The 25,871-nt window shown below is 42.0% G+C and overlaps 2 protein-coding genes and 1 long non-coding RNA gene across 10 annotated transcripts in view; 2 read left to right on the forward strand and 1 right to left on the reverse strand.

Annotated features, from left to right (window-relative positions):
• ATF2 (activating transcription factor 2) overlaps window positions 1-4,233 on the forward strand; it is a 58,810-nt gene extending 54,577 nt beyond the window's left edge. For 4 of the 5 annotated variants that reach the window (XM_020805147.3, XM_020805151.3, XM_020805149.3 and 1 more), the window contains one exon: window positions 1,252-4,233. In XM_020805147.3, the coding sequence (XP_020660806.1) occupies window positions 1,252-1,472 (221 nt within the window). In that variant the 3' untranslated portion in view covers window positions 1,473-4,233. The remainder of the gene's footprint in view (window positions 1-1,251) is intronic. The other variant, XR_012081168.2, reaches the window with a different exon arrangement.
• Window positions 4,234-4,892: 659 nt separating this feature from the next.
• Window positions 4,893-25,745, reverse strand: LOC110085216 (uncharacterized). 4 transcript variants are annotated; one of them, XR_013545554.1, is made up of 7 exons: window positions 25,292-25,745; window positions 11,430-23,032; window positions 10,898-10,962; window positions 8,341-8,415; window positions 8,100-8,150; window positions 7,701-7,737; window positions 4,893-5,239 (listed from the first exon to the last, which is right to left on the reverse strand). It is a non-coding gene; the product is annotated as an uncharacterized LOC110085216 (long non-coding RNA). The 4 variants fall into 4 exon arrangements; XR_002301613.3 differs by lacking the exon at window positions 11,430-23,032 and having other exon boundaries at window positions 25,292-25,739; XR_013545555.1 differs by lacking the exon at window positions 25,292-25,745 and having other exon boundaries at window positions 22,915-23,268.
• CHN1 (chimerin 1) overlaps window positions 24,918-25,871 on the forward strand; it is a 141,795-nt gene continuing 140,841 nt past the window's right edge. The window contains exon 1 of the mRNA XM_020805156.3: window positions 24,918-25,299. Within this exon, the coding sequence (XP_020660815.1) occupies window positions 25,281-25,299 (19 nt within the window). The 5' untranslated portion in view covers window positions 24,918-25,280. The remainder of the gene's footprint in view (window positions 25,300-25,871) is intronic.

Consider the following 25,871-nt stretch of genomic DNA (forward strand, 5'->3'; position numbering starts at 1 on the left):
TTTGCCCATTATCAGAAGAACAAGGTGAAAGATATTTAAAATTCTGTTATCTTAATCATGGCTACCTAATAAAGTTAATCAGAAGTCTCTCCTTAATTAAAACTTGAATGGATATTTATTTGTTCCCAGCAGTGATCTGAGGCGAAAAGTTATCCACTCTTAGTATTTTTGCACTGAATGTCTCAGACTCCGTTTCACATAACCTATAGCTGACAGTGTGTGTGACTCCAGTAGGATGCAGTCATACCTAAATAAGCTGCACTGCACATGTCTTAGATGTCTGTTCCTTAGGAGCACACCGGCTCTTTGGGCATGTGCCAAAATTATAGTGCAGCATTTTCCATGCCTACAGGTTCTTCCCATCTTGACAGTCTAAATAACATAAAGGATGTGTAATCTATAGAGTTGTCAGGTCTTAAAATGGTTAGATGTATCTCAGGAAAACTAATTTTCTAGTTTTTGCATTCAAATATAAAATTTAAGCCATGCTAAGCATGTTTTTTCTCCTCCATAACTGAATATTATAGTCTAGCTACTTTGGGCTGTTGGCAAAACCTTTCAAATGTTTATACAGCATGTAAAATTTATATGGCCTACTTGTTTTCTTTACTAAATTAAGTCAAGTATGTTAAATCATATCCCCATCAATTTAGAGCAATGAAAAATCAAAGCCTGGTTGTTCAGAACCAGGGATATGCTTTGGATTACTCATATCCTATGCTTTGGATTACTCATATCCGCTATCATGATTGTTCTATTAGTTCCTCTTGAGCTTGAATACAAGTGTTGTTTTATGATTTGTTTGGAAGTAACAAGTCAAGCAATATATTAGCCCATTATTTGATACATTGCAAATCTTAATATATTTAGTTAATTTCTGTTTTATAATGCCATAGTGCAAAGAATATAGTGCACACCAAAATATAGTTAGGCCCGGAAATAATTGGACACTGACACAAGTTTTGTTAACTAGGCTGTTTACCAAAATAAATTTAAGTTACAGGTGAATAATGAATATGGGTTTAAAGTGCAGTCTCTCCACATTAATTTGAGGGTATTCATATCCAAATTGGAGGAAGGGTTTAGGTAAGTGCAGCTCTTTAATACGTAGCTCCCTCTTTTCTCCAGTCACATGCTTAAAGTGAGCCAGTAACTACCCCCAAACTGTAATTGGAAGGATGTTTTGCTGTAGTTCCGGGCTGTTTGCATACGTTTCGCTTACAAGGAAATGAAAATGCGTTTCTTTTTCAGCTACAGACAAAGACGATAGTTCTGAAGACATCTCTGTGCCAAGTAGTCCCCACGCGGAAGCAATCCAGCATAGTTCGGTCAGCACTTCCAACGGAGTAAGCTCCACCTCCAAGGCAGAAGCCGTGGCTACGTCGGTCCTCTCCCAGATGGCAGACCAGAGTACAGAGCCGGTGCTTTCGCAGATCGTGATGGCTCCTCCGTCCCAGCCTTCAGGCAGTTGATTAGAAATGTGCATTGTTTTTAGATATTCCTTAGCAACTTCAAAGGGAAACCAAGGAAAAACAGCCTTCATCAAAAAAGAAATGTGTAGCTTAAAATTATTCATCCGTAAAATTCAAAGTTGAATTGGGCTTTGAAAGTTGGCAAACAGGAATTGCACAACAGGTTTTAGTCTTGTGATAGGCACCCAGGTTTGTTTTTCTTTCCTAATTAAGATTGCCTGTTATTTTCAGTGCTCGTCATGTGAACTGTTGATACAGTTGAAATGTACTTTTTTTTTTCGTTTTGGTGGTATTCCAAGAAATATTCAAATCATTTGCGTAATGGTCACCCCCAAAACTGTGACCGTCATCTTGTAATATTTTATACCAAAGTTCTGCATAGATTCCTATTGACTTTGTGAAGTCTACGAGATCGCACTGGGCAAGAGAAAAAAAGACAGGAATGGTAAATTTGCTTTTAGTCTTTTTGCCTTTATATTGTTTTGCACATTCTGAGAGGAAAAAAAAACATTGGGAGAATATGTTTGATTATATTATTGTAGCGTTTTCTTTGGCTTTTTAAGTGTTTGAGGGTTTAGAAGAAATAATTTTGTTTAACAGGGCCAGTACAGTATGCGGTATACAGTACTTCTTATGCACATATGTAATCTTGATCAGGGTCACTATTAGCTAGGATTTTCTTTAAAAAAGTGATGTCAGCTTTGCTAGCACTTCCATTTTTAAAATCAGGAGCTTCATTTTTTAAAAAAAATTGCAAAAGGATGTGTGCAGCTAAAGTAACAAAGAATAGCAGGTAGAGACAAAATCTTACTGAAGTAATGAAGAACAGCAGACAAGGGTTATGAAAGATGGAATACTTTCTCAAAGCTAACTTGGTATTTTGTCATTTCTTGAGTCTTAAAGTGAGGAGCTCATTCATACTCCAGTATGGTATGAATGCCAGGAAAGTTTAAAATTCCCTCATCAAACAACTCGTTTATTTTATTTTTTTTTGTTATTGTCTTGTATTTGCAAGGTAACTTGTACTTTATTCTTGTGTAAGCACTGTTATCTTTTAGTAGCAAAACTTTTGATACCTTTCTTGGGTGGGGAGGGGAGTCAAACATCTACCGTACCATGGAAACAGTGTAATTATAATGTGGAGTGTGTGTGTGTGTGTGTGTTTGTGAGAGAGAGGGGGGGGAGTGATAAGAGAGAGAATGATCTCGTAGTTTCTGCCGGCAATCTGTGCTTGAATGTTTAAAGATGCCTTCAATGTGATGCTGGCTTGATAGATGTTTGCAGTTTTGAAATGTTATTTACTGTGTGAACTTGGACAACTAACATTCCATGATGTAGTTTGTTTCTGATGAGATGATTGTAGGCACAGTTCTTCTCTTTATCCAAACATCTGTAGGATACTGAGTTTTTAATGTGCCATTATCTATTTTAATTCTGTACTCATGTTTTAAAAAACAACAACAGTATACTACTTTATGATTAAGTTGTAAAAGTACAAAAAGTGTGTGCTTTCACATCAGAAAACTTTGTATAACAACAAAGTAAACTACACAGTAGCAACATTGGCAGTAAAAAGTAATTCCATTATGTATATAACAAACGTTTAATGCATTTATGGTGGGTTGTGTAACTCATTTGTTCTATGCTCTGTTCTAACCTACAGTGCCATCAGACTAAGAAATGGAACATTCAGATTTACATCATTAAATTGTAATTGGTGGTAATAGCAAAGAGCAGCTCTAATTTATATGATGTACAACCAAACTCAAGTGGACGCTGGATGCAGTCATTAAATTATGTATATATCATTTCAGTGCTTTAAGTCTGAAAATAAGAAATTAAATATTTTGTGTATTAAAAATGTAAGGAAACAGGTTTTTTGTGTAAATTTTTACACAAAACTCTTTGAAGTTTTTGTGTAGTTCGTAAAAAGTGCTCTAAATACGTTTACTGTATTGATTTTTAAAGCAATTTAATTTTGAAAATAAGCTTACAATTTTTTTAAAAAAACAAAACCCCACAAGCAAAGAAAGAGAATTTCCTCCACAAAATGTGAATTCTGCAAGAAGGCTGTGTAGATAATTGCCACAATTCCTCTAATCGTGCTCAGATGGGGATATGCATGCACTCAAAAACCATGTGGTGTAGTTAGATGAGAATCATGTTTGTATGCACAGCTGAGGTATGTACCCCTGGTTCCTGATCCTGCTGGTTGATACACATACAGAAGCCTTCTTCCACACCTATGTCCTCTGGACTGAACTGACTGTTGTCCACTTTGCATAGGATCAACATACACTAATTGGGGTATTTCGCTCCCCTAAATATGAGGGGTCACTCTCTCCCAGGCGTTGTGTGCTCTACTACCTCCCTTCGTTTCTATTCCCTAAGCAGTTTTCTGAAATGAATGGTGTTTGTGCAACAGCTACGCCTGGTGCTGTATAAGGCAGTCCTGTTTTTTAAATTTTATTTAATATAAAAGGGGTGCTTTTTCAAGTAATAAAGCTGTTGCTGTTGTAAAGTAAATATGTGTGAGGAAATATGTAAATTATTTTAACAGAGGGGCTAGTGAAAAAGCTATGTTCTGCAAACAGAGCAGTTGTACAACCATAGAGTCTGTTTTAAAATGTATGTCACACTACTTCTGTACTTTGCATTTGAGTTCCTTGCATTTGATATGTTTCACAAACTGTACAGTTTTCTTCAGTGTGCAGTTTGCATGAGTAAATCATCAGAGAATAAAATCTATCTTTAAATTGTACCTACTACATCGCAGTTATAACTTCTGAAAAGCTAAAATGGTGTCCAACTTTTTGCCTGCTTTGATGGTTCCTATTTTTTTCTACAGAACATGAACAAATTTCCTGCATAGTTAGATTTTAGTCCTCCACCCACCCACCTACCTGGGACTATCATTGAACGTAGTAGGAGTTTTCTTCTGAGTAGACATGCCTAGGAATTTTAGAATAGCAGTTCTTACAGCAACAGTGTTTTGAGAAGCTCAGATAAACCACTATGATGAAATGTTGTTGAGAGGAGTAAAAATGTCATTATCCAAGCAGCGACAAGACTGTATTCTTGAAGGCTTTCATGGCTGGGATCCAATGGTTGTTGTACATTTTTCCGGCTGTTTGGCCATGTTCTGGAGGTTTTTCTTCCTAACATTTTGTCGGTCTCTGTGGCCAGCATCTTCAGAGGACAGGAGTTAGAACTCTATCTGAGTTCTGGAACACAGATAAGAGTTCTGACTCCTGTCCTCTGAAGATGCTGGCCACAGAGACTGGCGAAATGTTAAGAATAAGAACCTCCAGGACACGGCCAAGCAGCCTGAAAAACCTACAACAAGCCAGCTACAAGACTGCTGTTTCTGACTAACATTTATTCTAGATGTTATTTTGTAAGGTCTAGAATGACTGTATAGTCTGCTAATTTTCTTGCTTTCCTTCTATGTCTACCCAGATTATATAAAGTACTGTTACAAAGTGTTTAAATGATCCCAAAGGACTAGAGATGTACTGTATGTTGCAAAAGCAGTGTCCTTAAGAGAAGTTCTAGTGCCTCCTGAGGCAAACAGATCTTCCCTGAGAAGAGAAGCAAATCTGGACCCTTCACAAAGACTCCTTCTCAGGTCTCATTCCTTTTAAAACAATGGGGTGTGGGGAGAGAAAGCAGGAAAGAATGGGGATTCTTCATCGTGGTCTTCTGTGAATGCACACAAAAGGGTTAAGTCAGTGCCCGCGCTGGTCTCCTCGGAATGTTCTCAAGCTCTGTAGAGAAAGAAACATAGTTCAAGGCTGCCTATACTGCGCATGCTCCGCCCGCCCAAACCTCAGTTCCATTTCTCCGCCGTGTGAAGTGGTTCTCAGCTAGAGCTCTCCCAAATTCTATCAAAAAAACTCTCCGTGTTTTTTCGAATTCTGGCCTTGGCGTGTTTCACCGGCTACTCTTTTGCCTATTTGGACTCTGTTTTGGCGTTTTTACTCCCTCGCTATCCCTCTGGGGAGTGTTTCCCACTTTTCCCGCCCTTTTTACCGGCTGCCTTCCAGGCTTGCCTATGCCCCATCCACCCTCCGGTCCATTCAGTCGCTGCGTTGTCTGCTCCATGAAAATCCCCTACCACGACGGGCAGAACACTTGCCTTTTTTGCCTTGGTGAAGCGCATTCTTCGCAAAATTGCCAACATTGCAAGGCGTTTACCAAGGCTGCCTTGAAGGCGCAACAGCAGTGACTAAAATTACATCTGTGGGACTCTGCCCTATCGGCATCTAAACCATCTGCTATGGAACTTCCATCTCCATTGGCTACCTCCTGTGCTGACGCAAATTCTTCGCAAGTACCCACTTCTAAGGCTTCAGAGGTACCTGCTGAGAAGCCTCCCAAGAAGCCTTCCACAAATAAAAAATCGGCTGCTGCCAAGACTGGAGCCTTCACTAAGCGTGGAAAAAAAGCAAAGACCAAAGGGTTAGTGAAGACCAAAGACCCTAACCCGCAAGTACTACCTATATCCTCGTCTCTCCCCTCCACTATCTTGGAGGACTCGTCCAGGGACAGAGATTCTATGTCGGAGGCGGCTACCCTGCTCCCTCCCAGACAAACCGAGCCGATTATACCCCTTGGCGTTCCCTCTCCGACGCCAAGCCAGCTTGTTCAAGCCACTACAAGCTTGGGTTCTTGCCCTTTAAGCCCTATTTCCACCGGGCGGGCATCACCGGCTCATTCCGTCTCTCCTTTGCTTGTACATCCCACATCACCTCCTCTGAAAAAGGCTGAGGAGCGGAGGCACGGGTCTTGTGATCGACATCGATCTCCTCGCAGAGGCAGTGAGGACAGACATTGACGTTCTCGACGTCGTCATAGATCGTCATCAGATGACTCGCAGGCTCGGGGTCGAGGCACAGGCGGCGCCACAGATGTCGTCGGATCACCATCGACGACGCCGTCAGGTGAAGTACATAAATATCTCGTCGTCTTCCTCGGCGTCGACCCCCCCACGGAAACATCGCCGTCAACATCGAGCACAGGCTGAAAGTATTCCTCAAACAACTCCACCTGCGGCCCAGCATATGGAAGCTCCCATTGCTCCACCTCCGATATCAGCCATGCCTCCACCTCCTCAACACGCTACCACTGCGTTACTCAACATCGACCGTCGCCATCGAAAGAGAGGGCATGAATTATCATCTGATGATGAGGTCCCGTTCTCAGGTCTCTGATTCTGAGGGTGAAACCCCTCAGCAACCTAAATCTGACGAATTGCCAGTGGGAGAGACAGTGGAATCGGACACGGGTGATCCACATGACTCTTCACCTTCGGAAGACTTCTCTTCGTATTCTCAGATGTTGTCGTGGCTGGCGAAAACACTTAAGCTTTGCGTGGATGAGCCGGCTCCTCCGGAGGAGGACCTTATTTTCGTAGATATTAACAAGGAGCGATCCCCTCCCCCTAGTTTGTCATTTTTGCCGGCGTTGTTGGGTATCATTAAAGAACTTTGGGCCCATCCTTTAGTCTCGGTTCCCTTGCCTCGGCGTACGGAAAATATGTACAAGATCAACGGTGAGGACACTAAGTTCCTCTTGAAACATCCAATCTATAACTCCTTAAGAGTGGAGAGCAGTTGTACCAAGCCATCTGGAAAGGCTCATGTCATTCCAACAAATAAGGAGGGCAAGAAATTGGAAATGATAAGCAGACGCATTTACTCCCTTATTGCTTTCATGCTTCGGGTAGCTAACTATCAGACTGCCTTAGGAGCATACCAGAAGCAGCTATGGTTGAAAGTTTTGCTGGGTTTAAAGATGCTCCCTGAGGATGTCAGACAGGGCTATCTCAACACCTTTGAAGAGGCTCAGACTGTTTCCAAACATCAGAGAATCTCTACCAGACACTCAGTTGAGGCTGCTGCCAGGGTGCTTGTTTCTTCTGTGACTCTTCGCAGGCATGCCTGGCTTTGATCCGCGAACATTTTGGATGACGTAAAGACCAAAATGGAGGATTTACCCTTTGATGCCTCTGGTCTTTTCAACAAGAAAACTGATGGTCATCTTGAGGAGCTACATAAGGCCAAGAAGATGGCTAATTCCTATTACATTCAGCCTCGGCCTAGATTTAATAGGTACCAATGGAAGAAGTCTCCGGCCCAGTACAACCCAGCCCCTCAACAATACAGACAATATAAAGGGCAGTCTCAATCCAGGTCATCACAGGGCGCATCTACGACACCTACTTACCGTGCTCAGTCTTCTCACCACCGACAGTCTTACAAACCTGCAAAAAAGCAAAAAACATTCTTTGACTCGACAGCAGTACTGTCTCCCTCCAGCCATGACACAAGACTTCAACCGTTGATTCACAACTGGACCACCATTACGCAAGACTCCTGGGTTCTAGACATCGTGCACTCCGGCTATTGGCTGGAATTTATAGAATATCCACCTCTCGGTCAGGTACAACTTACATCATCTGATTCTGCTCTAGAGGAGGAGGTCCGATCTTTGCTTCAAAAGAACACTATTCAAAAGGTACCAAAAAGAGACATTTCAGACGGTTTCTACTCAAGGTACTTCGCTGTTCCCAAAAAAGATGGAGGAATAAGGCCCATTCTAGACCTCAGGACTCTAAACACTTACCTTCATCCACGCCGATTCCGGATGGTTACGTTGGAGTCGATCATTCACCTGCTGAAACGAAAACATTGGTTTGTGGTCATAGACCTGAAAGACGCATATTTCCACATAACTATCCATCCAGATCATTGAAAGCTTCTCAGTTGTCTTTCAAGATGTCATTTACCAGTTCCTGGCTCTTCCGTTCGGGCTCGCCACAGCCCCCCGGACATTCACAAAGTGCATGGCACCTGTGGCGGCTTACCTGAGACCGAACGGTATTCATGTATTCCCATACATCAACGATTGGCTGGTTGTCTCACCATCCAGGCGCAGAGCTCTGGAAGACACAAAGTTCATCCTCCATGTGCTACGGAATCTGGGGCTCACAGTAAATCACAAGAACTCTCATCTTATTCCCTCCAAAGTTGTAAACTACATTGGTGCCACCATAGATGCTTCCAAGGGACGTATTTTTCTTCCACAGGAACGGATCCAGAAGATCCTCAGAGCAGTCAAGAAATTTCGACCAGGACACACAGTATCCGCCAGACATGCTCAGCATCTTCTAGGCCTAATGGCGTCAACAACACCCGGTTTGGCTTATGCTCGATTGAAACTACGATCTCTTCAAATGTGGCTCCTCTCCGTCTTTGACCCTCTCCAGGACCATCAGGAGAAGCGGCTTCGAGTTACTCCAGAACTGGCACAACAGCTGCACTGGTGGTGTTTTGTACCACATCTACAAGTCGGCCGTCCGTTCCGCCCTCTGACTTTGACCGTACAAGTTACCACAGATACGAGCCCTACCGGATGGGGGGCTCACTGCGGAAACCATCATATGCATGCCCTCCGGTCACTCCAGGAAAAACAGTTTCACATCAACCACCTGGAGATTCTAGCAATCATGAAGGCTCTCAAAGCTTTCTTCTCCCTAGTACATGGTCGTGGTGTTCAAATAGTCACAGACAACACTACAGCCATGTACTACATCAACAAACAAGGGGGCACACATTCTCACTCTCTTCTGTTCCTGACGGTGATGCTTTGGGAGTGGTGCTACCGTCATCATATTTTTCCGGTAGCAGTTCACGTGTCGACGGAGGACAATGCCCTAGCCGACGAACTCAGTCAGCGCAAGAGCCAAATGCACGAATTGGAACTGGATGCCTTGGTCTTTCACGACCTGTGTCACCGTTGGGGCACACCTGTCATAGATGTTTTTGCCACTCAACAGAATGCGAAATGACCACGCTATGCGTCCAGGGCAGGACGAGGAGAAGGATCAATGGGGGACGCCTTTATGATATCATGAAAAGTGGGCCTACTCTACCCATTTCCTCTGGTACAGAAGACACTAGTGAAGCTCCATCAGGAGTCTCCAGAGGCGATTCTAGTGGCACCCTTCTGGCCTCATCAGCCGTGGTTCCCAACCTTAGTGTCAATGGCAACAGATCATGTGAGACTTCCGCGTTCTCCCGATCTACTCACACAGGATTCAGGCAGAATTTTCCACCCAGATCTGAACACGATTCACCTCACTGCATGGAAAATATCCCCGAGATCAAGGAAATCATAGACAAGTCCAAGAAGACTTCAACCTCCTTGTTATATAGTTACAAATGGAAAAGTTTCCTTAAGTTCACAGAATCCAGAGGCCTTTCTTCTTCTCTGGTCTCTCTTTCCACATTGTTGCAGTTCTTGCATTACCTGTTCGATTTTCAATTATCGATCTCCACTCTGAAAGTCTACATTGCGGCCATCGTCTCCTTCCAACCTCGAGATTCTCCTGCTTCCTGCTTGTTTTCTCACCCTACGATTAAAGCCTTCCTCAAAGGACTCACCCATTTGAGACCCCCGGTTAAACCACCCGTACCACAATGGTCGCTTCATTTGGTGCTACACTCACTAATGAGCCCACCCTTTGAACTGCTTGCTTCCTGTGATCTAAAGATGTCCCTCAAGGTGTTATTTTGGTGGCTATCACATCTGCTCGCAGAGCTGGAGAGCTTGCTGCCCTTCGAGCCGATCAACCTTTCTTACAGTTTTTTCACAACAAAGTGGTACTGCATACTGATGTCTCGTTTCTCCCAATTTCACTTAAACCAACCTCTCATACTGCCTACTTTGTTTTCAAAACCTGCCAATGACACGGAGCACATGCTCCACTCTTTGGATGTTAGGAGAGCACTTTCCTTTTATGTTTCACGGACTAAGGACTTTAGATTGTCTCCTAAACTTTTTCTGTGTTACAGTGGTGCCTCGCTTAACAAGCACACCGTTTAACGACGAATCCGCATAGTGACCCGTTTTTTGGGGTCACTAATGCGATTACATTGTGATGTTTAGATAGGCTAAACATCACATTGCGATCATTTCTGCACCCGGCGGCCATTTTGGAAACAGCTGATTGGCGGTTCCAAAATGGCCACCGGGTGCAGAAAATGGCCGCCCGCACCATTTTCGCGTTACCGGGCAGCGAAAATGGCGGCCAGATCCAGGATTCTTCGCTTATCGGTGAGTTTTTCCCTAATAGGAATGCATTAAACGGAGTTTAATGCGTTCCTATGGGTTTTCCCCGCCCAGATAGCGAAGAATCCGGATAGCGACGTTAATCCTGGAATGGATTAACGTCGCTATGCGGGGCACTGTATTTTGGACAAAAGGTCTCCCAGCTTCACCCTCGTCACTTTCTAGATGGCTTGTTGCCACAATATCTTTGGCTTACGAACTCAAACACAGGACACCGCCTGAAGGTTTGCGTGCTCATTCTACCAGAGCGGTTGCCTCCTCTACAGCTCTCTTGCATGGCATCGACTTACCTGATATCTGCAGGACGGCCACCTGGTCCCAAGTGTCCACCTTCATCTCTCATTACAGGTTGGACCTGAGGGCCAAGCAAGAAACGAGGTTCGGGAGAGCTGTATTGGCTTCCGCCCTTCAGTGACGGCCCTCCTTCCGGTGAGTAAGCTTGCTAATAACCCTTTTGTGTGCATTCACAGAAGACCACGATGAAGAAAGACGGGTTACTTACCTGTAAACCATGGTTCTTCAAGTGGTCATTCTGTGAATTCACACAATCCCGCCCGGCCTCCCCACTATCCGTCACTGAATACATATAGCTCATGTTGGGTATCTCTGACGGATAAATGGAACTGAGGCTTGGGCGGGCGGAGCATGCACAGTATAGGCAGCCTTAAGCTATGTTTCTTTCTCTACAGAGCTCAAGAACATTCCGAGGAGACCAGCGCTGGCGCTGACTTAACCCTTTTGTGTGAATTCACAGAATGACCACTTGAAGAACCATGATTACAGGTAAGTAACCCGTCTTTTTCTTCCCTTTTGCATTCTTACCTGGCACACACATATGGCAGCTTGTAAGCACATGAATTCTTCCTTTTTCCTGTTTAAGAAAAGGGATGGGAGAAGGAGAGCAGCAGATAGAGAAGATCCACCCAGCACTTTGGCCGAGAACTCTGGTCATGTCATGCAAAGATGTCTCCATGTCCACTGACTGGCTGACTTTATTTATATCCCACTCGTCTCCCAAGACAGGGACTCAAGATGGTGTCCAACAGCAAAAAAAAACAAAAAAAAACCTATATTTAAAATCGTAATTAAAAATGTTAAAATATGGGTAAACCTATAACAATATTAAAAACATTGGGCCATGACTTTATTTTTGCCACTCCGAATATGGCCTTCACTCCTCAAGAAAGAATGTGCATATCTGTTGGTACAGCAGAGCCGAATACATTATGCACGTTGGGCATGAAAACCTGCACCTGCATTATCAATTTGCTAAGACTAGACTAAAGTTTCTTTGCTGTATTAATTTCATATACTGAAGAGAACAACACTTTATGTCCAAGCTGTTTGCTACTGCTATATAGAGAAAATATACTCCTGAAGCTTCAGAGCCTAATTAAATAAATGTTAAGGGAGATACATATTCCCTGTGATCAGCCCATTTTTCCTTCCACAGGGTGATTTTTTCAGAGGTGTCTCAGCAATCAGACTTTCCATGTTTACTTTCATATTTAAGTCCAATCAGACTTTCCATGTTTACCTTTATATTTAAGTCCAAAGTTCCCTTTAAATAACCAATTATAAAATAAAGCTTGCTAGAATGTCTAGAAGATAATATGCTGTGACAAACAGATATATTTCATGATTGAAGGAGCACTGTTTCTAATGTCATGCTACGTATTTATTTGACCCTGAGGCAGATACAAATTTGGTGTGGAAGACTGAAGCTACTCCACTTCAATTTTTCTTCCCCACTTCCTCTTGGGTTTTTGATTTGTATCCCAGTTAGAAATCAAACATTCAATCATTTGATCATCCCAGAGTGCAGGACACACAGTGGGCTCAAATTAAAGGAAGCCAGATTTCGGTTGAATATCAAGAAAAACCTCCTAACTGTTAGAGCAGTACGACAGTGAAACCAGTTACCTCGGGAGTTGATGAGTGCGCCAACACGGGGCATTCACGAAAAACTTAGATAATCACCTGGCAGATATGCTTTGATTTTATTCCTGCATTGAGCAGGGGGTTGGACTTGATGACCTTGTAGGCCCCTTCCAACTTCACTTTTCTATGATTCTAAGGTTTAATGGGAGAGAGAGTGAAAGCAAGAATGCACATAGGATGGAATACTTTCAAGAGACTAAGTATTCTTTGGCATCTGCTTTCTTTGTGTTTGAAAAGGTAGATTCAGAATGTTTATCTTTGTGGATTGTTTGCTGGTAAACAGGATGTGTGGTCTAAATGAATGCTCCTGAGAGAGAGAGAGAGAGAGAGATGCCCACTGACAAATAGTAGTGGATGTTATGCCACCTGCCTTGGTAATGCCTGCATGCTAAATAAGCCCCACTTGTGTGTTGAAAACTGAGTTAGTTTGTCCTGTACATTAGGATGTAAATCTTCATCTGTGATTGTATTCATGAAGGCTTCATTTGTGGTATTTATGTGTGCAAAAATAAGACACACTGCAAATTTTTTACAAAAGCAAGGGCAGGTGATACCTTTATTAGACTACTACAATAACTTTTTTTACAGCTAGCTTTCGACCTATGCTAGTCTTCATCAGCCTTTGCACCAATATACTATGGATAGTGCAGAAAAAAACCAGGAAGATTCCAAAAGTCATGGCAGATGTCAATGTGAAATGTTTTCTTAAATGTGAGTTCAAAAATGCAGGTTGCAAACATGTGGCAATTGGTTGGATTCTCTCTCCCAACTCATCAAACAAAGAGCTGCCAGCTATGCAGCATTTCCATCTTCTCCACTGCCTTCTTTTGAAATTCAAGGTTCCCATTTGCCTAGGAAGGGAGGTCAGATATGCAGCCAAAACAAACAAACCAACCAACCAGAGAATTAGGATAAAACGTAGTCTACCCACTAGGTGAAGCCAATTTAAATAAAATTAATAGTATTGCCTAGTGGTTGGAAAGAGATTTTTTTTCCCAGTTTGCAATCCTGCTTGACTGGTGTTAAATATGGAGGATGCAGGGGTTTTGTTTTTGTTTTTTTTTTGTTTTGTTTTTTTGCTTGCTGCATAGTTTTCCATGAGCATTCTTGCACTTGTGAGAATGTTTTCTGTGTGTAATGTGTAAACTATGCAAATTCTGTACATAAAGTATGCCAACTGCAGCCTTATTGCACAGAATTTTAAAAATTAAAAGTGTTGGATGTATTGTTTCCTTTTTTTCATTTTTTTTTAGTCAACCAGTTAGTCCTTCTGTGCTTGCTGTGTTCACATATGCTTTGCTATACAAAAGTGAAATACACTACTTTTGTGCAGAGAAATTATGTACAATTTGTGAAATATATATATATATATTTAAAAATGCTTGTTTCATTCTTGCATTGAAATCAAGATGTCCTTTGGTGGTTAACCAATTCACAACAGTCTGAAGTACAATACTCAAACAAAACACCCAGAGCACTATAGAATTTTATTTTTTTTAAAAAATGGTAATTTAAGTCTGTGGTGGCCCATCACAGCTAACATATATCCCTGGAAAGATTAAATACCACTGTGAACCAGATAATTATGACAGTCATATCAAAGTTAATCTGGGTATCAAGGTTTATGTCATTTACCTGCTCCTGGTTGGCTTGCCAAAAATGTCAAGGCATAGTAATTAATCAATCTGGTATCCTGGCTGGCTTACCAAAAATGTAGCTTCCAATCTTAATCCATCTCTCTTCAGAGGATGAGAATAAACCACTTTTTTCATTCATGATAATAGAAAAATTAATCCAAACAACATTAGCTTGTTCAATTCTACAAGCTTTATTAACTATATTGCTTCTATGTTCTATAAGCATATACTTCAGAGTTGTTGAAAACAAATAACCTAGTAAAAAATAAAAAATCAAGAAAACTTGAAATACATTTCTTAGCCTTTTAGCATATTTTAACAGACACATGGAAAAAATCCTACATTTTCTACATGCTTACCAGCCATCTGCTAGTTCAAGTCTGTGGAGAAAAACCCATGATTTCTGTGTGTTGCCTCCCTGCTGCTATGTCTCTGGAGCTGCTGCTGTCTTTTTCTTTCCCCTGGCATCCCAGGATGGCTTGGCTCCATCATGGCTCAGCTTTTTAAAGTTGCTATAGATACCACCACAGAGATTCTGTTATTAAAGGCAGCTTTAAATAATTTGGTCTTTGCCATCTTTTTAAAGATAAGGAGGGAAGGAAACTGGCATATCTCTGTTTGAATTTTATTCTGGAGACTAGTGACTTTTCGACTGTGGTCCTAATTCCTTGTATTCACCTTTTTGGTCTCCTTCAGTGTAGAAACTTTTAGTAAGAAGGACTGAGAGGAGAAGGTAGACAGACAGAGCTCATTTCTGGGACAGACGTTCCTCCAAGGACAGTCACCTTGTTCACAAGACGCGCTAGAATGCTCCTCAAATGTTTAGGCTTCCCAGTTGCATAATGCTCAAATAGGTTTCTCTCTTCCCATCTGGCAGCAGGAGAGAAACACAGTACAAACAGAAAATGTGTTAACTGGCATGGAGAATCAACAGAAGTGCAAGGAGCCATTTTTAAAAAAATCTAGTTTCCCCTGGACCAACCCTGTAGGAGAAAAAGGGGGGAAATGCAGTAGGGAAATATGGTGACTGAATTGTCAGGCTTGATTGTTTGGATTCTGTTGACCCCTTGCAAGAGCAGCAACTCTCTATACATTACTTAGTTAAAGGGTCAACTGAGACACAAAATGGTTGTTTGTTCCACGTTGTTCTTGGGATTGTGAATGTGGTACAGGACATCTGCACAGAGGAACCTTCTGTACTCATGGAGGCTGTCTCTGTGATCTAAAAATCTCATCTTTCACAGTTCTTATCTACATTGGGTAGGAGATCCATCTCCACTGGGGAAGTTAGCTCAGTGGTTTAGATATCTGACTGTGGAGCCACAGACTGGGAGTTTGATTCCCCACTTCTGCCTCCTTGACAGGGGCTGGACTTGATGATCCGTAGCATCCTTTCCAACTTTGCAGTTCTAAGATGACACTGCTGCTGATGAGGAGGTTATTCCTCCATGTTTGTGAAGCTGTGTGACTTAGAACAGGGAGCAATCGTTTGTAAAGTTATATTTTTGGACTACAAATGTACTCTGACATCGAGCATAACCCCTTCCCATTGGCCATAGTGTCTGTGGGATTCTGGGAGGTGCAATGCAAACATGTAACTTTTCCAAGCTGTGGCCTAAACATGGTATCCATATTGTCATTTCCCCTCCTCAAGTCTAACACAAGAAGGTTACTATTATTGCCTTAGTATTACTAAAACAATATTAATGGCCAACAGAAACAAATATCTTGATGAGCTCTAACATACTGGTTTCCCTCTTCTCCTTTTGAAATTCCTCTGTTGAGAACGGTAACATTTAGGCACTGTGTGTGCATGTGCACACATGCACATCTACCAGCTGAGAATACCGCTTCGTATATAGCACTTAATTTTTGAAGTGCCACAGTTTTTTCTCTTTTGTTTTTGCCTGATGGGTTCCATATATGATATGTGACAGAGAGGACTTCAAGTGTATGTATGTGTATAAATATGTTACTCTTCAGCACTGCTGTAGAGATTCCTTGTTTTATTTGTTAAGACAGACCAACATGGCTACCACTCTGGAAATTGTCAGTGTGTCCTGATGATATAACAATACATATGACATCAATTCTGATTTTTGGCAACCCCTTTCAGGATTTTCTAGGTAAAGAGTACTCTGAAATAGTTTATCATTCCCTTCTTCTGGGGGCACCCTGGGACTGTGGTGCTTGCCCAATGCCAATGGCTTTTCTCCTGGAAAGCCCAGTGGGGAACTGAACTCCCAAATTCTGGCTCTACCTAAGCCACTAAGCTATCCAGGCAGTTGTCCTGATGATACGTTTCTCAATAGTTCTTAAAAGAGAGAGCATAAAATATGTAAACTATTTGAATAAGCATTCCTACTGTGCCAAAAGTGACACAAGACTATGAAAGATGTGCCGGCAAACCAAAAGCATGCCAGAAAAGATGCTTTAACTAACATAACAGTATAGAAAGGAGCAGACTGTCAGATGCACATATTCTAAAAGAACTTTGAACAGTGTGTGAAACTAAACCATGTGTGAAACAGATGCAATCCATCACATCAGGCAACTATATAGGCTCAATTACAATACAAAGAAGCCCATCCTCTCTCCCCAGAACTGGCCAGTCCACTCACTAGTCGCTGTGCAGTGCTGGGCTTCTTCGTCATCATTGCCATGCCAATATGGGAAGAAACCCGGCTGGCAGTTCCCTGCCTCCCCACGCAGCCAACCACTCCAAGTGGTGAAGCGAGATGGGGAGTCTCCTTGCTCAGCTGATGAGTAGACTGCTGCGTAGGAGGCAGGGAAGCGACGTCCAGGCTCCTTCCCATATTGGCATGCCAATGATGACAAAGAATCACGCCGACCAGTGAGTGGACTGGCTAGTTATGGGAGGAGGAATGGGGCTCTGTGGCATTTGTGGTGCCGCTATTCATATTCACATCCCCAGGGATACAAATACAAATAGCCCATGTTTAACTGAGATTGTTTATCTCCCTTTGATAATTTCTTCCTACTGTACTTCTCATAATCTGAAATAAAGCACCATCTAGTGGCAAGTGAACATATTTTGGCAAAATGCAACTTTAAAATTTCAGTAGTTTCCCTTGATTTACTCTGTTAATTTTAATTTAGGGACCTCACTAAAAGAATACTCTGAATGCAAACATGAAAAAAGTGTCCACACTCTCAGCCCACATGCTTGCAATCTGGTGAAGAGAGTTTGGTTGCAAAGAGGACACAAGGTTTTTTAAAATCTCGAATTAATGTAGTTCTGGCCTGGCATGAGATTTTGGGGGCCTGGGCAAGGCAGCCCCCCTCTTTCTCACACAGACACAGTGACTGGCTGCCTGAGTGGAATTTTTAAATGGAATGTTGTGCTATATTGATTTGAATGTGTTTTTAGTTTTGCTTATGTTTACCATTTCTTAGAGTGGCATTTGTTTGACACTTTTTAATATTTGTACACTATTGGTTGTAGCTTTAAATAATGTCTTTCAGTGATGTAAGCTGCCTTGGGTCCTGTTCAAGAAGAAAGGTGGGGTTAAATATTTTAAATAAAGAAAATTAAAACAAACAGAAGCTGTGTGACAAGGGGAGAAAGTCTTGAATGACTGCAAATTGCTGCTACTGGTAAAGTCACAGTTTGAGATAAATTGGAAGAGGAAGATAAAATGGGACAGGTCCTTGTCTGGGATGGCATATTTCTATCCTAATGTCTGGTGGAATGGCTGCTGGAAGACAATTGGGGGATGACGTTTCAGAAACTTGCATTAATGATAGATCTATTCAAGTTTTCTAAATAAGGATTAATTAGACATGTGAACTGGGGAGCATCCTGGACTTGCAGACATGCATACAGGAGACATCTGTCCTCGCACACATTTGGTTTCACATGAGTAAAGCAAGAGCAGAGGGGCCAGGGCTAACATACCTCTCTCTTAATGTAGTTTATTTTGAACATATAGCAGGGCTCCTGTCCAATGAAGAGCAGGTTCATGATTCCCTTGAGTGAATCCAACTGCTAGTCCAAATTAGTGTAGATCCATTGAATCAGAAAAACAAAAATGGTGATTTACCAAAGTCTCTTCAGTTCAACGGGTCTACTGTAGTTTGGAATAACAACTAGATTTAGTCCACGATTATTAGAAATACATGAAACACTTCAATGTTTATTTGCAAAAATAATTACTACAGTAGTTTCATGTGTGTGAGTGAGTAGTACAGAATGGAGTCTGTCTTGTGCAACTGGAGTTGATTTCTGAAGCAATTGGAATCATTTGGTTCTTCATGATAGGATCCTGATCTTGAGCTGAGTTCTGGGTGTAAGTAGCATTGACAATTAACAAATGGTTTCAATGCACATTACTATTGCAGCAATATCCAGAATTGTTCATCAGCTTCATTGAATTTTCATACAATAATGGCAATGTGATGATTTAAGGAGATCTGAGAGAACAAGATCATGGCTGTAGTCATAAATTTTCTCTCCATAGAGTTTATGAATGAACCTTTACTAATCAAAGAACCTCCTGGTATTTAATGGTTGTTGTGGGTTTTTCGGGCTCTTTGGCCATGTTCTGAAGGTTGTTCTTCCTAACGTTTCACTAGTCTCTGTGGCCGGCATCTTCAGAGGACAGCACCTGCTTCCCTGCTTAGGAAGAACAACCTTCAGAACATGGCCAAAGAGCCCGAAAAACCCACAACAATCATTAGATCCCGGGCCATGAAAGCCTTCGTAAACACTCCTGGTATTTCCTCAGAGTCCTCAATTCAGCTCCAAATGAATAGTTCACCAACATGCCAGCTCGCTTGGCTGTTGGTTCACCTTCATGAACTTTATATTCCTCGTTTAGTTTTTTCCTGCTTTTGAGAGACTACTTCAGTTATGAAGGATCCTGTTGATTTGATGAGAACTGAAACTAAATCAAGCCACTTCAGACAATTTGAAAAGGGGCCCTTGAACATAATGTTTGAGAACAAAAAATTAGCTCACTTGAAACTGTATGCATTACATGCACAGCAACTGTTTGTCTCTACCTATTGACATGCTGATCTTCATTTTATCTGTGAACTAGCATCAACATTCCTGAAGGTTGTTATACAAATACCTTAATTAATACATACATACAGTTTAAAAATAAAATAAAGATCAACATGTAAATATACAACGAGGTGTTAAGGAAATATATTATTCATTAGCACCCTTAAGATATCTGAGTTTTATTGGATACCCAGTTCTGATACCCACATGCGAAGCTGAAATTAATCCTTTTTCAGTCCTCTTCAGACAAAGAATTTGACTGAAAGATTGCATTGCAAAAGGATGCTATGAGATACATGTTTACATCTTTCTTATAAAACAAATACATATTTGTTCCAGCATAAAATTGCATTGTGTCTTGAGGACATGCATCAATAAGCCTAGTGCAGTTGTGTTGCAGCCAGTCAGAATGTCCGGGGGGGGGAGGAATTTTCAACTATAGAAGGGTGTTCTTCGCCACTTTTGTGGGTGAGATCTGTGTGGTTCTTGACCTGCCCTCTGCCTGTGGATTCATTTTGCATTTTTTCTCGATTTGGGGAGTGGGGTCCCCACCCATTTCTCAGATTTATGTTTGCTGCTGCTACCAGGCAGCCTGCTTGTGGTGCCTGCATGATTCTCTTGGGATTACAGTATTTTAAAAGACTTCTCCCCTCTTTCTGATTTCTTAGGGATTGTCCCCTCCCCCCCCTACACTTTACTTTCCTGGTTTTTTTCTGCTTTTTCGAAGTCCTTTTCATTTCTCATTGGACTGCATCACAGTGAGGATACTGTTTACCAGCATTTGAAGCAGTTTTTAAGGACTGTTTGTGGCTCTTGATTGAATTCACTGCTGTATGTCATGGCTCTGCTTTTTTGTTGTATTTTAAGGATATTTTACGGCTTTTGGATGAGTGCCAGACAGATTATGAATGGGGAAAAATTAAATGAAAGAACGTGAAAAAGATAGGTCCTTTAATTAGCATCTAAAAATGAATGAGATACACACACCCCTGAAATTACCAATGCACCAAACCCAGAAGCCTTACCTGTGTACATCCCTATTCATTGTGTCATGTGATCAGTGGGGGAAATGTGAATCAGACTACCCCAACGCCACAGTGTTTCCTATATATATGAGAGTCTAAGAACCTGATTACACACAAATACTCCTGTGTAGTCAGGTCCTTAGACTCAAGAAACCTCAATACTCAGATCCCTACACAGCCATGAAAACGTACTGGTGGATGCCAATAGTAAACCACTTCCTACTGACCTGGAAAACTCGCTGGGAGTCACCATACACTACAAGTAACTTGATGGCACATAAAAACAGCTATGACACTTGACTACTTTGTATTGAAAGCATATTTCTATCACAATGTAATAAAATTTATTAAACATATAACATATTCATTAATTCATTTTGAGTCAGCTGTAAGAAACTACTCATTCTCTATTTCAATGCCTGATCTTCTGTTTGGTCACAGTTGACTTCTAGTTCACTGCACTCCCCTCCTTCTCCAGAAAATAGATATATGCCAGTTTGTTTATTTATTCTGCCTAGAATGTTTACATATTTCCCTTCATCATATTAGATTTCAAGGAAGTGGTCAAGCTCCATCCCCCCCACAAAACTCAAATAATAAAAGCCCATAGGAGCAATGGTCTTCCTTTATACTTCCCTATACATTTCAGCCATCCTTGTTCTTCATTCCTCTCTCCCTGGTAAATCACTGGCTTTTCCTTTATCTTGTCTAGAACTGCCCAACTAAATTTTTCAGTATAAATTCCTAGTGTTGTCACTCCTCAGAGTTCTTTTCCTTCCCCAGGGGCCTCCAGAAGTTAAATCTCCAAGTGGATACATCATCTCTACTGTCAGTGTGTGCACATGAACACTATAAAGTGCCCTTGCTAGGCATAACCTGTCATTTCACACAATGCAGCACATTATGACATATTCTAAATAATGATGATAGGAATTCTTTTGCTTTCTGATCTGTTTTAAAGTTTTAAAATATTCTCCTTGCTTTTAAATGGGTGAAAAAAAATAGTTGCTTAACACACTGCACAGAGCTGGAATCTGAGACATTGGGGCATGCCTTTCTGATACCACAGAGATGGGGAAGGCAAGAGCTGAGACAAAGTACTGCTTCTGAGTTAGTTAATTGTGAAAATAGGCAGAAGTGGAATCTAGATGAATGGACTGAGAATCCATGCAAACCTAGGCTAGCCAGGTAATAGGGCAATCTAGAATCTGGAGGAAAACATTTTTCATCAGCTGGGCAGGTGGAAACCAAGAACTGCACTGGTTACTTACACTATTGCTTGGATCTCATATGTTCCTACCTGTAGCACACATGAGTAGCTTTCCCAGCTGCTATGTTTCTGCTGGGGCTTGTGGAAAACTCATTACCAGACCCAGTGAGGGTACAGTACTTCTTTCTCCTTAGCCCTGTCCTGGTGGTCAGGGCCTATTCCATAAAAATGCTCACGAATTGCAACATGGCTGCTCCATTCTCTGCCTGCTCCAAATGCGCTCATTGTCTCTCTCCCCAGTTCCCTCCTCTCTCTTGTGGCTTTCTGCTATAATGACATCACACTAGTCTAACACAAAAAAACCCTTCAAACTGAGCTGCGAGTCTTGCCAGGCGTCCCTTGGGAATTATGGGTGATGGGTGCCTAAGACTTACCCTGACAGCCCTTGCCAATTTATAATACATGTTGGTAGTGAAATCCTAGTTTTGCCAGTCAGTGGTACAATAATTCTGGAATTTGAAGCACCCTTTGAAAAAAGACCTGTCACTTCTGTAGGCATGCATCTTTTCATTTTTGTTTGGTTTCAGTCATGATGAAATCCCTTTTCAAATGAATTGTCACTCAGCTTTCAGTAGTATGTTTATTGTAATTCAGGAAACAGGTGACAAGATTTCAAGAGGCAAAATAAATTAGCACAATAATCCTTTTTAATAATTCAGCAGCTGTCCATCCCAGCAACTATTTTGTTATTACTTTTCTTGCCCCTTTTCTAAAGAGATCACCTTGAAGAGATAACTATTGCATAGTCCTGTGCAAAACTATCCTGGAAGTTTGGAATGTCCAGCAACAAGAGGAACCAGTTTAGGCCAGCACTCTGCAGAGCGGAACATGACTCTTATTTTAGAGACCCAAAATTCCTTCACTCCTTATCCACACATGCAGAGTCAATTGCCATTCTAAGTCCACACTTCCTTGTTCTATTAACCAAAGAAGCACTGATTTCTCCCGGTGCAGTTTATGTAAGGCAAAGCTGTCTATAATACTTAAACCAAAGAATGAGAAGCTTCTCTCTGGTTTTATTAGCAAAGATCGTCACAAAACTTATTGTGTAGAAGCTTTTGAGGAGTAATGATTACACATTACTTTTCACTTAAAAAAATTAACACTATCAGTCATGTTTTAAAAATTCTTTATGCCATTTTTACCCTCCAAAGTAATGCATTCCAAGTACTGTAATATTAATTGTAGTATGTTATAGCGAGCTCTGATTAGATTACTGTAGCACATTGCACATGGAGCTGTCCTTGAAGATAAACTGTAGGCCTTTTTCTTCGTTCTGAAGAAAGCTGTCAGGGTTTCTGCTACAGCAGCTGCCAAATTGAGTCACATTATACAGATCCTTACCCAACCTTACTAGTTACCATTTTGCTTCCAGAACAAAGTCAGTATGCTGGGTTTTTTTTACCTTTAAATCCCGATGAGGCTTGAGAAAATTGCTTCCTGCCTTGATTGCTTTCCTCTCTGCTGCTCTACCAACAGATGAACAAAAAGGGGCACCACAGATTGGCCTTTTGTCATGGCATCTGGAATGTAGAATAGAACACACACACACACCATACGTGTGCTTGGTGTTGTTTCTGCTTGATTTTTGGTGAACAATAACATCATTTTTTCCAGCCTTTCAAAGCTTTTCTTCCTACTTTCTAAAATGCAGCCTGGATGCAGTCTGGATGTTTGGTTTTTAGACCATGTGTATTGTTCTTATGTTATCATCTGTGTTATTTTAGTTATATCTTTGAGGAAAGTGAGACAGCAGAGTATTGGACTACAATGACAGAGATTCGTGTTAAAATCCTCAGCCATGAAGCCTTGGGCTGAACATTAATTCGAAGCATAACCTATTTTACAAGGTTGTTAGGATAATAACATTGGGGACAAAAAAAGAAATGTTGGACTATATACATACTTATTATATTTGCATATAATATATTACTGTAAATACATAACGTAATTTATAATATGTAAAAATACTGTCTATGTAATATACAAGAATCTCCTAACTATATACAAATATAAGGTGGTTCTTTGTCAACCTCTTGTCCTAGCGCTCACAAAATATAACCAACAGACAAGTTTTGGCCAAGTGGCAATACTTAATATATAGTGGAGAAAAAGGAAATGCGGTTCTCTTAACAAATTAGTACCTCTCTAAAATCTGGTCATACTGAAAGAAATATATTTGTGTGTAACCCTTTGCATGGCAAGTTGACCACAACATTTACATATATGTTACCACAATTAAGTGTATGTTTTTTTCCCAAGAAACACTACAACAAAAGTTCAAAGCCAAAAAGTGTGCATGCTTAAAATAACACTTAGTTACCTTTTGGCAGCCATATTGTATTAACAATCAGAATGATTTAAAAATGGCAGAGCCTCCCTATCTTTGAAATGCCTCAATATCAAGTAAAATATCTATACAGCATTACTGGCCATTTAAAAGTTGATTTTATATTGTCTGCTTCTAATGTAAACTGCTTGGAAATATTAAAAAACCAAGGAGCATACAAATAAAAATCAATAATGGGTAACTCTAATCTTTGCTACTACTCAGGGTAACGGAATAAGGACATCGTCATTATTCTGTATCAACTAATACAGAATTTAAGGGTATGCTCTGGAGTATCTCAAGAATATGTTTGGCCCTGAATGAAAAGAGAAATGTGGAAATGTTTCCTCCACTGAGGTCAGGAGAGGTGGAGATGGCACGTTAAGAGGGGCAGTGTTAGAAGAGGGTCACCCTGTCAGTCTGTGCAAGCACATCAGGCAAAATCAAAAGAAACAAAACAAACGATTTTTTTAAAAAGGCAAAAAATATGTGGCACCTTAAAGACTAATAAACTTGAATGTAAGCTTTTGTGGGCAGGTCCACTTTGTCGGACATAAAGAAACAGAATGGAACGAAATGTAGATAAAATATCACCTACTATTTTTACAACACGACCGTAAAACAAATTAGCCCCATCAGGGTGCGTAACCCATGGACATTTAGCAGGGGAAACTAGACGAAGTGGAGGTGCCCACAAAAGCTTAAATTAAAATACAATGCTTAGTTTTTAAGGTGCTACCACGTTTCTTGTCTCTCTCTTTTTTTTCCTGAGTGTGCGCGCGTGTGCTTTTGTTTTTCTTCTGCTACATGAAGCGATGGAGACCTCCTTGCCCTCTTCCCTACTAAAATAAATAAATAAATAAATAAATAAGATGCCCTACAATCCCAATCCTGGGGTGTGTGTGTGGCATGTGGGATGCAGCCCCTCCCTCCTTCCCTCGCTGGCTGAGGGGCAAGCGAAGGGGCGAGGGACGGAGGCTGGGGGGGGGGGTGGCCCGTGAATGTCCGTTGCTATGGGAACCGGCCCGGGGTTCGGCAGGCCGGGAAGGAGAGGCTGGTCATGTGGGCAAGCAAGATGGCTACCAGAGCCTGAAGACAGGCAGCTGCCTCGGAGGAGGAGGAGGAGGGAAGGGCAGGGACGCCGCCTCCCCACAGGGAGCCTTTCCCTCCGCGCTCCCCCAGTGGAGGCACCAGCTGTTCGGCGGCGCCTCGGGTTGCCTTGCCGAGGCTAAGCAGCCATCCCGCCCGCCGACCCCGGAGCCGCTCGGACCGCCGCTGCCCCTGCTCTCCTTTAGGCGGCTTGGCTTGGCTTGGCTTGGGGGAGGTCTTTTTAAAATCTCCCGTCTCCTTTTCGTTCTGGTCCGGTCCGGTCGAGCTGCAGGCAAGGGAGCCAATGCCGGGCCGGCGAGTCTGGCTGAGCTCTCGCCCCGCGATCCTCTGCGATGGCGCTTACCTTGTTCGGTGAGTACAGGGGGAAACCCGACAGGCTTGGGGCTCGGGACCGTCTGCCCGTCCGTTCCGCCCTCCGGGGAGGGGGGGGGAAGGAGTTGCGCGGCCTTTGCGAGGGATCCTCGCCGCCTTAGGAGGGCGAGCTGGCGCAGGGCAGGACGGGCGGCTCCTTTCTCTCTCTCTGGTCTCAGGCTCTCCCTCCTATTGTTTCCGCTCCAGGCAGGGGCGATGGGCGTGGGCTTGCGCCTTCAGCCCATGTGGGATATGTGTGTGTGCATGTCGTTGATCGGCGTGGGGAGAGCCCCCTTCCAGGCGAGCCCTTGTTTCCTCTCTCTGCAGTGAATAATAATACAGTAATAATAATCTCGTACAGTTTGCATTTGCAACAGGGGAGAGTGAGTTCGGGCTGTTGAACCCTCGAAACACGCCCCTTCTGCCCCTCGGTTGTGTAGCCTGGCTCTGTGGCATCGAGGAGAAGTTCGTCTTGAGCTACATTATTGTAGAGACGGGGATGAATTAAAAACGAATTACCAGATTTGTTCAGACGTTGCTAATTCGTTGATTCGTATTGGTTACGGATCGAT

Source organism: Pogona vitticeps, chromosome 1, assembly GCF_051106095.1.
Source record: "Pogona vitticeps strain Pit_001003342236 chromosome 1, PviZW2.1, whole genome shotgun sequence".
Taxonomy (NCBI): domain Eukaryota; kingdom Metazoa; phylum Chordata; class Lepidosauria; order Squamata; family Agamidae; genus Pogona; species Pogona vitticeps.